This window comes from Chlorocebus sabaeus, chromosome X, assembly GCF_047675955.1.
Source record: "Chlorocebus sabaeus isolate Y175 chromosome X, mChlSab1.0.hap1, whole genome shotgun sequence".
In the NCBI taxonomy this organism is placed as follows: Eukaryota; Metazoa; Chordata; class Mammalia; order Primates; family Cercopithecidae; genus Chlorocebus; species Chlorocebus sabaeus.
The window spans coordinates 133,376,412-133,389,134 of record NC_132933.1 but is presented as its reverse complement, the minus strand read 5'-3'; the positions used below and the strand labels follow the sequence as shown (position 1 = coordinate 133,389,134).

Genomic DNA, 12,723 nt, shown 5'->3' with positions numbered 1-12,723 from the left:
AGTGTATTGGGTTTCGTTTTTTGAAATGGCGTCCTGCTCTGTTGTGCAGCCTGGAGTGTAGTGGTGCGATCTTGGCTCACTGCAACCTCTGCCTCCTGGGCTCAAGCGATTCTCCTGCCTCAGTCTCCCGAGTAGCTGGGACTACAGGTGCACGCCACCACGCCCGGCTAATTTTTATATTTTTAGTAGAAACGGGGTTTCACAATGTTGGCCAGGTTGGTCTTGAACTCTTGAGCTCAGGCGATTCGCCCACCTCAGCCTCCGGAAGTGCTGGGATTACAGGCTTGAGCCACCATGCCCAGCCTGGAGATGGATATTGTTGATGGTCGTGTAACAGTGTGAATATATGTAATCCCACTGAAATGAACACTTAAAATGGTCAAAATAGTAAATTCTGTTATACATATTTTGTCACAATTTTAAAAACCACAAGGACCAGGGGTGGTGGCTCATGCCTGTAATCCTAGTGCTTTGGGAGGCTGAGATGGGAGGATCACTTGAGCCCAAGAGTTCGAGTCCATAAGATCTCATAGAGTGAGATTTCATCTCTACAAAAAATAAACAAAATGTGCCAGGGGTGGTGGCTCACTCCTGTAATCCCAGCATTTTGGGAGGCTGAGGTAGGAGGATCACTCGAGCCCGGGAGGTTGAGGCTGCAGTGTGCCAAGATCATGCCACCGCACTCTAGACTGGGCAACAGAGTGAGACCCTGTCTCAAAAAAAAAATCTACATATATATACGTACATAAATTTAAAAATAAATATTTTAAAATAATTTAGAAAACACAAATGGGACATGCCCTGCCCCTCTCAGCCCATGGTACTTTCCTTTTCCAACAGCACCCACTTGTTCTTGCTTATGTCCAAGGCCTGCCTGCCACTTTCCTGCAGCTCATCCAATCCACTATACGTGCTAATGACACAGCCACAAGATTTAGACCCACACAGGACCCCACGAAACAGGACAAGGAGATGGAAAACCACAGTCAAACCTGACTTTGACTTGCTGTGAGAACAGTAGACAGGAAGTACTTAAATTTCCCGTAGATGATGGCCCCTAAAACATACTTGGGCCGAAGCAGACCTGATAGATATCTACAGAACTCTCCACTCCAAATCAACAGAATATACATTCTTCTCAGCGTCACAGAGCACTTATTCTAAAATCGACCACATAACTGGAAGTAACACACTCCTCAACAAATGCAAAAGAAGGGAAATCATAACAAACAGCCTCTCAGACTCAGTGCAATTAAATTAGAACTCAGGATTAAGAAACTCACTCAAAACCACACAATTACGTGGAAACTGAACAACCTGCTCCTGAATGACTAATGGGTAAATAACGAAATTAAGGCAGAAATAATGAAGTTCTTTGAAACCAATGAGAACAAAGACACAATGCACAAGAATCTCTGGGACAAAGCTAAAGCAGTGTTTAGAGGGAAATTTATAGCACTAAATGCCCACAAGAGAAAGCAGCAAAGATCTAAAATCGACACCCTAACATCACAATTAAAAGAACTAGAGAAGCAAGAGCAAACACATGCAAAAGCTAGCAGAAGACAAGAAATAGAACTAAGATGGGAGCAAAACTGAAGGAAATAGAGACATGAAAAAACCTTCAAAAAAAAAAATCAGTGAATCCAGGGGCTGTTTTTTTGAAAAGATTAACAAAATAGACTACTAGCAAGACTAATAAAGAGAGAAGAATCAAATAGACACAATAAAAAATGATAAAGGGGCAATCACCACTGATCCCATAGAAATAAAAACTACCATCAAAGAACACAATAAACACCTCTACACAAAAAAAGCTAGAAAATCTAGAAGAAATGGATAAATTCCTGGACACATACACCCTCCCAAGACTAAACCAGGAAGAAGTCGAATCCCTGAAAAGACCAGTAACAAGTTCTGAAATTGGGGCAGTAATAGCCTACCAACTAAAAAAAGCCCAGGACCAAACGGATTCACAGCTGAATTCTACCAGAGGTACAAAGAGGAGCAGGTACCATTCCTTCTGAAACTATTCCAAACCATAGAAAAAGAGGGACTCCTCCTAACTCATTTTATGAGACCAGCATTATCCTGATTCCAAAACCTGGCAGAGATACAATAAAAAAAGAAAATTTCAGGTCAATATCCCTGATGAACATCGATATGAAAATCCTCAATAAAATACTGGCAAACCGAATCTAGCAGCTCATCAAAAAGCTTATTCACCACGATCAATCGGCTTCATCCCTGGATGCAAGGCTGGTTCAACATACGCAAATCAACAAACACAATCGATCACATAAACAGAACCAATGACAAAAAACATGATTATCTCAATAGATGCAGAAAAGGCCTTCGATAAAATTCAACACTCCTTCATGCTAAAAACTCTCAATAAACTAGGTATTGATGGAACATATCTCAAAATAGTAAGAGTTATTTAAAATAAACCCATAGCCAATATCATACTGAATGGGCAAAAACTGGAAGCATTCCTTTTGAAAACTTGCACAAGACAGGGATGCTCTCTCCACTCCTATTCAACATAGTGTTGGAAGTTACAGCCAGAGCAATCAGGCAAGATAAAGAAATAAAGGGTATTCAAATAAGAAAAGAGAAAGTCAAATCGCCTGTTTGCAGACAACATGATTATATATTTAGAAAACCCCATGTCTCAGCCCAAAAACTCCTTAAGCTGATAAGCAACTTCAGCAAAGTCTCAGGATACAAAATCAAAGTGCAAAAACCACAAGCATTCCTATACACCAATAACAGACAAACACAGAGCCAAATCATGAGTGAACTCCCATTCACAATTGCCACTAAGACAATAAAATACCTAGGAATATAGACCAATGGAACAGAACAGAGTCCTCAGAAATAACGCCACACATCTACAACCATCTCATCTTTGACAAACCTGACAAAAACAAGCAATGGGGAAAGGATTCCTTATTTAATAACTGGTGTTAGGAAAACTGGCTAGCCGTATGCAGAAAACTGAAACTGGACCCCTTTCTTGCACCTTATACAAAAATAAACTCAAGATGGATTAAAGACTTAAATGTTAGACCTAAAACCATAAAAACCCTAGAAGAGGCCGGGTGCGGTGGCTCAAGCCTGTAATCCCAGCACTTTGGGAGGCCGAGACGGGCGGATCACGAAGTCAGGAGATCGAGACCATCCTGGCTAACCCGGTGAAACCCCGTCTCTACTAAAAAATACAAAAAACTAGCCGGGCGAGGTGGTAGGCGCCTGTAGTCCCAGCTACTCGGGAGGCTGAGGCAGGAGAATGCTGTAAACCCGGGAGGCGGAGCTTGCAGTGAGCTGAGATCCGGCCACTGCACTCCAGCCTGGGCGACAGAGTGAGACTCTGTCTCAAAAAAAAAAAAAAACCCTAGAAGAAAACCTAGGCAATATCAGTCAGGACACAGGCATGGGCAAAGACTTTATGACTAAAACACCAAAAGCAATGGCAACAAAAGCTAAAATTGACAAATGGGATCTAATTAAAGAGCTTCTGCGCAGCAGAATAAACTATCCTCAGAGTGAACAGGCAGCCTACAGAATGGGAGAAAAATTTTGTAATTTATCAGTCTGACAAAGGGCTAATATCCAGAATCTACAAAGAACTTAAAGAAATTTACAAGAAAAAAACAACCCCATCAAAAAGTGGGCAAAGGATATGAACAGACACTTCTCAAAACAAGACATTTATGTGGCTAACATATGAAAAAAAAAAACCCATCAACACTGGTCATTAGAGACATGCAAATCAAAACCACAATGAGACACCATCTCACACCAGTGAGAATGGCGATCATTAAAAAGTCAGGAAACAACAGGTGCTGGAGAGGATGTGGAGAAATAGTAATACTTTTACACTGTTGGTGGGAGGGTGAATTAGTTCAACCATTGTGGAAGACTGTGTGACGATTCCTCAAGGATCTAGAACCAGAAATACCATTTGACCTAGCAATCCCATTACTGGGTATATACCCAAAGGATTGTAAATCATTCTACTATAAAGACACATGCACATGTATGTTTATTGCAGCACTATTTATAATAGCAAAGACTTGGAACCACCCAAATTCCCATCAATGCTAGACTGGATAAAGAAAAGGTGGCACACATACACCACAGAATACTATGCAGCCATAAAAAAGAATGAGTTCATGTCCTTTGCAGGGACATGAAGCTGGAAAACTATCATCCTCAGCAAACACAGGAACAGAAAACTAAACTCCACATGTTCTCACTCATAAGTGGGAGTTGAATAATGACAACACATGGACACAGGGAGGGGAACATCACACACACACACCCCGCAGCCTGTGGGGGGCGGGGGAGGGGGAGGGAGAGCATCAGGACAAATACCTAATGCATGCAGGGCTTAAAACCTAGATGACGGGTTGATGGGTGCAGCAAACCACCATGGCACATGTATACCTATGTAACAAACCTGCACGTTCAGCACATGTATCCCAGGACTTAAAAAACAAACAAAAACAAACAAACAAACAAACAAAAAAAACTTGGGCCGTTCAACAGCTCCCCAACCCCGCAGGGTTTTTTCCAGAACAGCACTGTTGAATAGGACTTTCCGAGATGAGGAACGAGTTCTATAACCTCACTGTCCCACCTGGGAGTTACTGTGCCTACAGAGCACGCATTTATTTATTTATTTAGAGACAGGCTCTCAATCTGTCACCCAGCCTGGAGTGCAGTGGCATAAACACAGGTCACCGTAGCATCAACCTGGGCTTAAGTGATCCTCCTGCCTCCGTCTCCCGGGTAGCTGGGACCACAGGCACATGGGTGCCACCACGTCCCGCTAATTTTTACTTTTTTTTTTTTTTTTGCTCAGGTTGGTCTCGAACTCCTGTACTCAAGCAATCTTCCCGCCTTGGCCTTCTAAAGTGCTGGGATTACAGGCGTGAGCCACTGCACCTGGCCTATCGAGCACCTTAAATGCCACTAGTGCAACCAAGGAACTTACCATTTTTACCGTATTCTAACCAGTTTAACTGTCGAGAGCCACCTGGGGCTAGTGGCTACCAAATTGGACAGAGTGGTTTTAGAATTTTGGCGGAAATGCCAAAAAGCTGTGAGTGATAGAGGAGGAATCCAGGAGACCGTCAAGGTCATGTTTAGCCCAGGAACCCACTTCTACTGTGTATGTACTTTTTCAAACCTCTGAAAGTAATTCTAATGCACTGAGAAATGATTTACTCAAGACCAGGACAAGGTTAACCAAAGGGAACTCATGGTACAGCCCAACGTTCTAGGCCATCCAGGCCGGAGTGAGCCAAGGTGACGCGTCTGTTGTGGTTCCAGAATTGAAAGCCTGAGATTTGACGTCTGCATCTTCACAGTCGACCTGTTTGTTAGAAGAGGCCCCATACACACACACACACACACACTCCGCCCCAGAAAAAGCAAAAGCCACTGCACACGAATCTTTCAGAGGTGGCACCAGCAGGAAGGAGAGTGTTGTGCCTCATGGCAAAAGGAACATTTAACCGTTCAGAGAAGAGTCTGTTCGAACTCCAATTTTGGAGCAGAATGAATAGAAGTTGAGAAGATGGAGTGGTTCTAGGTGAAGTGGGCTCCCGAACGACTTTTCTAAAAAGATGTTAAGAGCATACTCAGTGTGGTCAGAAATGTCAGGAGAGTGCTTTCAATGGGTCCAGCTGCCACTTGTTTAAACAAGCCTGGCACGCCCCCCCCCCCGCCCTCCCCGCCCCCTTCCAGCTGGGGAGAATTTGCTCTGCAGGAAACACAGATCCGTGCTGCCTGCAGCAGAGGCTGAATCCTAATAATCCTAGCTTACTATTACAGCAAAGCAACTTCCCATCCTAGCTCATCAGTTTTTAGGTTTAGGATAGGCACTGTTACTCCCTTTGACCAGTGGAGAAACCGAGGCACAAGGACTCCCAGGTAAACTGTCTCACATATAATGCTTCTGAACGTCACCCAGGTGCCAGAGGTTTGTCACCAAAGGCGCTGTAAGGGAAAAAACGTTAAGCAACAATTCATTCCACACCAAGAGAAACTCTTGCCAATCCAAAGTACGGTTCTTAAGGCTGGATTCTCACGGCACATTTATTATAGTGAGTTTAGAGACCCAGAGTCCCACTCCAGCAAAGGTGCCCTCGAACCCGTGAATGCTGTGCATTATGGGATAAAATATACATCACAGGGTGGTGGATCACACTCCACCGTCAGTGTTTTGGGAACGAGAATTGAAGTGTGCAAAAGAACACTAGGTATTTCGAAGTAGAGCCAACACACACACACACACACACACACACACACACACACACACGACACCGATTTCCACTCCTGGCTGCAAAACGGAATCGCCTGAGAAGTATGACACTTCTGAGGCCTCGGGTGCCTATGTCATTGGTCTGGGGTCCGATCTGGATATCCAGAGTTTTAAAAGCTTCCCAAGTGATTCTAATATGTAGCCTACGTTGGGCCCCACGGCCGTAAGAGACCTGCCAGGAGTAAGAAAGCAAAAGTTGGATAACTCGGAGAAGGAGGGCTTGGTAGGGTTTGGGTTACAGGTTGTTTCTTGGGTTATCTGATGTTTAAGATGCCTGAAAAATCAGTCTAAATGCCCGGTGGCCTCTATTTTCTTATCTGTAAAAGGGCACAACGTTAACGACTCTACACTCCCCCAAAGGCAGGACGGTCCTGTTGGAGGAATCAGGGGGTGAGAGGATAGGAAGGGGGCTAGTGGGAGGGGGACTGGGCAGAGGGGACTGGTCAGAGGGGGAGAGGAGGAGGATTAGGGGGAGGAGAGGGGGCACTAAGGAGAGGGGGGACTAAGGGGAGGGGGGACTAGGGAGAGGGGGGACTAGGGAGAGGGGGGACTAGGGAGAGGGGGGACTAGGGAGAGGGGGGACTAGGGAGAGGAGGGACTAGGGAGGGGGGACTGGGGGGACTGGGGAGAGGAGACTAGGGGGAGAGGAGACTAGGGGGAGAGGAGACTAGTGGGAGGAGGGACTGGGGGAAGGGCGGGGGGACTAGAGAGGAGGGAGACTAGGGGGAGGGGATGGAGAAGGGGAACGAGGGGGAGAAGGGAGGGGAACGAGGGGGAGAAGGGAGGGGAACGAGGGGGAGAAGGGAGGGGAACGATGGGGAGAAGGGAGGGAAACGAGGGGGAGAAGGGAGGGGAACGAGGGGGAGAAGGAAGAGGGGGAAATGGAGAAGGACGAGTGGACTGGACGGGGGACGAGGGGAAGGGGGGACGAGGGGAAGGGGGACGAGGGGAAGGGGGACGAGGGGAAGGGGGACGAGGGGGCGGGTGCCCTGGCTCTTGTGAGGGTAGGTAAAGTGGGACTGAGGTCGGGACGAAGCCGCTCTCACCTGCGTCGTAAAAGGCGTCGAGCACGGCCGTCTCCCCGAAGTCCAGCTCTCCGAAGGGCAGGGAGGTGAGATGAGCGCCCTCGGCCTCGCAGGCCCGCAGCAGGCACTGCCGCGCCCCCGCCTCCGGGCAGCCGGCCGCGCCGCCCTTGGAGCTCTCACTGCGCACATATACTGCCCGCAGACCTCGCCGCGGCCCGCCCCCGCCCTCGCCCTGGCCACTGCTGCCTGCCGCGCCCTCCGCCGCCCCGTCGGGCTCCGCCGGCCCGGCCGCGCCCTCCACCCCCGGCGGCGGCGGGCACTGAAGGGACTCGCTCGCCGCCCCGAGGGCCCCGGCCGGAGCATTCCCACCGCCACTCTCCATGTGCCCGCCTGCGCGCCCTTCCCCTGCGCGAGTGGCCCGCGGCTGCGATCCGCTAGGAGGCACAAGTTACGGCAGCCGCGCAGGCGGTCCCGGCACCTGCTCCTGAAGCGCGGGACGCTACGTGAATCGAGGGAACTGAGTGCACCGGGGGCCCCGCGGCGGGTCGAAGACTGCAGTGCCCCTAGGCTGCAGCCTGAAGCTCAGGCCTCGCGGCCCCCAGCGCCCTTTGAAGGCCGGAGAGAGAGAGGCGGGGGCTGGGGACGTCAGGGCGAGCGAGGGGCGGGGAGGGGGCCGGGGAGGGCGGCAGGGCAGGAGCGGGGAGGGTGCCCCCTGCTGCCCCCTCCAGGCAGCGCCCGCCCGCAGCCGGGAGACGCCGAACACGGGAACAGGAATTGGGGGACTTTTGGGGGTTTTTTTATTGCCATCCCTCTAGCCTGATCACCATTAGGAGCTCCAATTTCTTTTTTCTCAAAACAACTTGAAGCATTCGAGCAGGGTAAAAACTCTTTCAAGGCATCGGTTGGATGGAAATGTTCTATTCCCAACTCAATACAGACGTATTAATAGTTTTCACCCACCATTGGGATGAACGGATGCTTCATCCCGGGTTGCCAAGCGCACGGCCCTCCTTGAGCCCTGTCCCAGAGGCCGGCTCGTCCTGGCTTTCGCCGTGACCTTGACAAGGCATGGGGAGGCACCAGCAACAAACTTTGTCTGGAAGATAGACTCCGAGTACGCTGCCTGCCTGACCTTTGAAAATGCCGTGAACCCAAAGGGGCCCTCACTCGGCTCTTAAGCACTTCACGAATTTGGACACAAATATTAAAAAAATAGTGTTGCCACTGAGGGTAATACCATTATTCCTATTTTTTATCTTTTTTGAGACAAGGTCTGTCGCTATCGCCCAGGCTGGAGTGTAGTGGCGCGATCTCTGCTCTTGGCTCACTACAACCTCTGCTTACCGGGGCTCAGGCGATTCTCCCACCTCAGCCTTCAGAGTAGCTGGGATTGCAAGCACGCACCTCACCATGTCCACCTAATTTTTTTTTTTTTTTTTTTTTTTTTTTTTGTATTTTTAGTAGAGACAGGTTTCACCATGTTGGCCAGGCTGGTGGTGAATTCCTGAGTTCAAGCGACGTGCCCGCCTTATCCTCTCGAAGTGCTGGGATTACAGGCGTGAGCCACCGCACCTAGGCCATTGTTTTGTAAAAGATAGAATGCACCGGACACTGTCACAGACTTGGAGGTTTTTCTTTTTTCAATTGCAATATTATTTTAAACTTTATTTCTAATTGACAAAAAATAATTGTATATATTTATGGAATACAATCTGTTGTTTTTCATTTCAGTTCAGGGGTATATATGTGCAGGTTTGTTACATGGGTAAACTTGTGTCATGGGGGTTGGTTGTATAGATTATTTCATCACCCAGGCATTAAGCCTAGTACCCATTAGTTATTTTTCCTGATACTCTCCCTCCTCCCACCCTCTACCCTCTGATAGGCCCCAATGTGTGTTGTTCCCCTCCATGTGTCCATGTGTTCTCATCATTTAGCTCGCACTTACCAGTAAGAACATGCCGTATTTGGTTTTCTGTTTCTGCATTTGTTTGCTAAGAACAATGGCCTCCAGCTCCATCCATGTTCCTGCAAAGGACATGATCTCATTATTTTTTATGGCTGCATACTACTCCATGGTGTATATGTACTACATTTTCTTTATTCAATCTACCATTGATGAGCATTTAGATTGATTTTGTGTCTTGGCTATTGTCAATAATGCTGCAATGAACATACACATGTATGTGTCGACAGAGTGAACAAACTTACAGAATGGGAGAAAATTTTTGCAAACTATGCATCTGACAAAGGTCTAATATCCAGCATCTATAATAACTTAAATTTACAAAAAAAAACAAACAGCCCCATTAAAAAGTGGGCAAAGGACATGAACAGACACTCTTCAAAAGAAGACATACATGCAGCCAACAATCATATGAAAAAATAGCCTCAACATCACTGATCATTAGAGAAATGCAAATCAAAACCACAACAAGATACCATCTCACACCAGTCAGAATGGCTATTATTAAAAAGTCAAAAAATAACAGATGGTGGCGAGGCTATGGAGAAAAAGAAACATTTATACACTGTTAGTGGGAGTGGAAATTAGTTCAACTATTGTGGAAGACAGCGTGGCAATTCCTCAAAGACCTTAGAACAGAAATGGCATTCCACCCAGCAATCCCATTACTGGGGTTATGCCCAAAAGTTTTCTCTTTTTTAATAACAGCTTTATTGAGCTATAATTCACATACCACACAATTCACCCATTTAGAGTGTATGATTCAATGAATGTTTTTAGTATATTCATAGAGTTGTGCAGCTATGGCCATAATCAGTTATATAAAATTTTCATCACCCCACTCCCCAGTGCAAAAAAAAAATCAGTACCCATTAGAAACCACTCTCGCTTCTTCCCAACATCCCCAGCTCCAGGTAACCATCAGTCTACCATCTCTGCAGATTTGCCTGTTCTGGACATTTCATACAAATGGAATCATGCAATGTGTGGACGTAGGTTTTTATTTATCTGGGGTATATACCTAGGAGCAGGATTTCTGGGTCACATGTTAACTCTACAGTTTTTAAAAAAAACTTTTTTATAGAGATGGGGTCTCACTATGTCATTGAAGCTGGTCTCGAACTCCTGGCTCCTACCTCAGCCTCCCAAAGCACTGGGATTACAAGTCTGAGCCACCACGCCAGGATTAACTTTATGTTTAAACTTTGGAGAAATTTCCACGGTTTTCCAAAGTGGCTGCACCATTCTCACCAACCAGCAGTGTTCCAATTTCCCCACATCTTCACCAACACTCGTTATTGTTTTTTTTGATTATGACCATCCTAGCAGGTGTGAAATTGTACTTCATGATGGTTTTGATTTGTATTTCCCTGATGGCTAATGATATTGGGCATCTTGTTGTGTGCTAATGATTGGCCATTTGTATAACAACTTCTGAGTGATGTCTATTCTAATCCTTTGCCCATTTTTTAATTGGGTATTTGTCTTTTTATTATTGAGTTGTAAGAATCCTCTATATATTGTGGATAGAAGTTCCTTATCAGATATGTGATTTGCAAGTATCTTCTTCCATTCTGTGAGCTGTCTTTTCACTTTCTTGAGGGTGTCCTTGGCAGCACATCACAAGCCATTTTGACACGTGCAGGATAGGACTTATAAAGCATTTCAGCTTCTTTTCACGCTTCAGTACTAATACAATCCACCTCCCACCCCCAAAGAAAGCAGAAACTATCTGTATAAATCCATGAAGAAATCCTGCCCTCATTCCAGCCCTGGCAGAAATCACAAGCAGCTTCCATATGTATCCTCGTCTGTGGTCAATGAATGGAAAGTGGGTTCTGAGGGAATCTGTGAGAGCACACAGACCAGGCTGGGAAGCAGGAAAGTTCAGAAAAACTCTCCACACCTTTGTTCTAAGACATTTTTTGTATGATGCTATAAAAGGACACATGTGTTCTTTGTAACCTTGTAATGCATAATAATGGCAATTTTCCTAATATATCTGTTCATCTGGAATTATTCCAGGGACTGCCACAGCCTTCAGAAGGGCAAAGATGCCCACTTAAAATCCCTTGCCAGCATCTTGCTGTTGTCCCCATCCCAATCTTCCCAAATTCCTCTCCGCTCTCACTGGGGCCCTGCTGATGGAGTGAGACCCACAGGAGCTGTGAATTCTGGCTTGAATAAGATCTTCCTCTAAATACAAACCGTGCTGAGTAAATGCTGAGAACGCAGCATTTACCCAGCTAATGAGCACCTTCCCCGAAGTTAGGAAACACAGCCCACCTTCTCATTGTGTGTAGCAATTTGCACACCTGAAGCATGCCCTGGCCCCTTCCCCCAATGCCCTTCCTACCTCCCCCTAGCCCCACCGAGAAGAAAATTGCAAAATGCTGGATTAGTTTCTTCTGTTTAATTGAACAACTGTCTTGTTCTTACCTTTGCCTTGCCGCTTACTAAGTACATGTCCTGGAAACAACTTTGTCCTAATGTAGAGGTATCATAGAAAGTTCTTCCATATATTTATTTATTTATTCATTTTTGAGGCAGGGTCTTGCTTTGTCACCCAGGCAGGAGTGCAGTGGTGCGATCACAGCTCATCGCAGCCTCAACCTCCTGTGCTCAAACAATCCTCCCACCTCATTTTTTGATTTTTTTGTAGAGATGATGTCTCACTATGTTGCACAGACTGGTCTCCAACTCCTGGGCTCAAGCAATCCTCCCGCCTTGGCTCTCAAAGTGTTGGGATTACAGACATGAGCCACCATGCCTGACCTCTTCCATATATTTAGAGGAAATCCCTTTGTGACTGCTACCCGCTATTTTTTTTTTTTTTTTTTTTTTTTTTCCACACAGGGCCTTACTCTGTTGCCCAGGCTGGAGTGCAGTGGTGTGATCATGGCTTACTGCAGCCTTGACCTTCTGGGCTCAAGCAATCCTCCTGCCTCAGTCTCCCAAGTACCTGGGACTACAGGTGTATGCCACCATACCTGGCTAATTGCTTTTGTAGAGATGGGGTCTTGCTGTGTTGGCCAGGTTGGTCTCTAACTCTTGGGCTCAAGCAGTCCTCCCACCTCCGCCTCCCATAGTGCTGGGATTACACGTGTGAGCTACTGTGCCTGGCCACATCCACTGACTCCAATTTAATTCTTCTTCCACATGGCAACTATCCAAGAATTCCCCTTAAGTCTTCTCTTTTGCAGGTGATACCCCATGTCCCAGGCCCTTCAGTCATTTCTCCATGGCATCATTTCCAGACTACTCTCCACCCTGATGGTCCTCTTCTAGGGGATTCCATATTTGTCTCTATTGTTGTTTTGTTTATGTAAAAGACTTTTAAAATGAAAATGTTTTCTTCTGAGATAATTGTAGATTCACATGCAATAAGAAATCAGAGA

General features: G+C 46.4%; 1 protein-coding gene across 5 annotated transcripts in view; it reads right to left on the bottom strand.

Annotated features, from left to right (window-relative positions):
- MAP3K15 (mitogen-activated protein kinase kinase kinase 15) overlaps positions 1-7,989 on the bottom strand; it is a 149,308-nt gene extending 141,319 nt beyond the window's left edge. For 4 of the 5 annotated variants that reach the window (XM_007991221.3, XM_007991222.3, XM_073013851.1 and 1 more), the window contains exon 1: positions 7,381-7,974. In XM_007991221.3, coding sequence (XP_007989412.3) covers positions 7,381-7,741 — 361 coding nt within the window. In that variant the 5' untranslated portion in view covers positions 7,742-7,974. Of the gene's footprint in view, positions 1-7,380 lie in introns of all 5 variants that reach the window. The other variant, XM_007991219.3, reaches the window with a different exon arrangement.
- Positions 7,990-12,723: the final 4,734 nt, after the last annotated feature.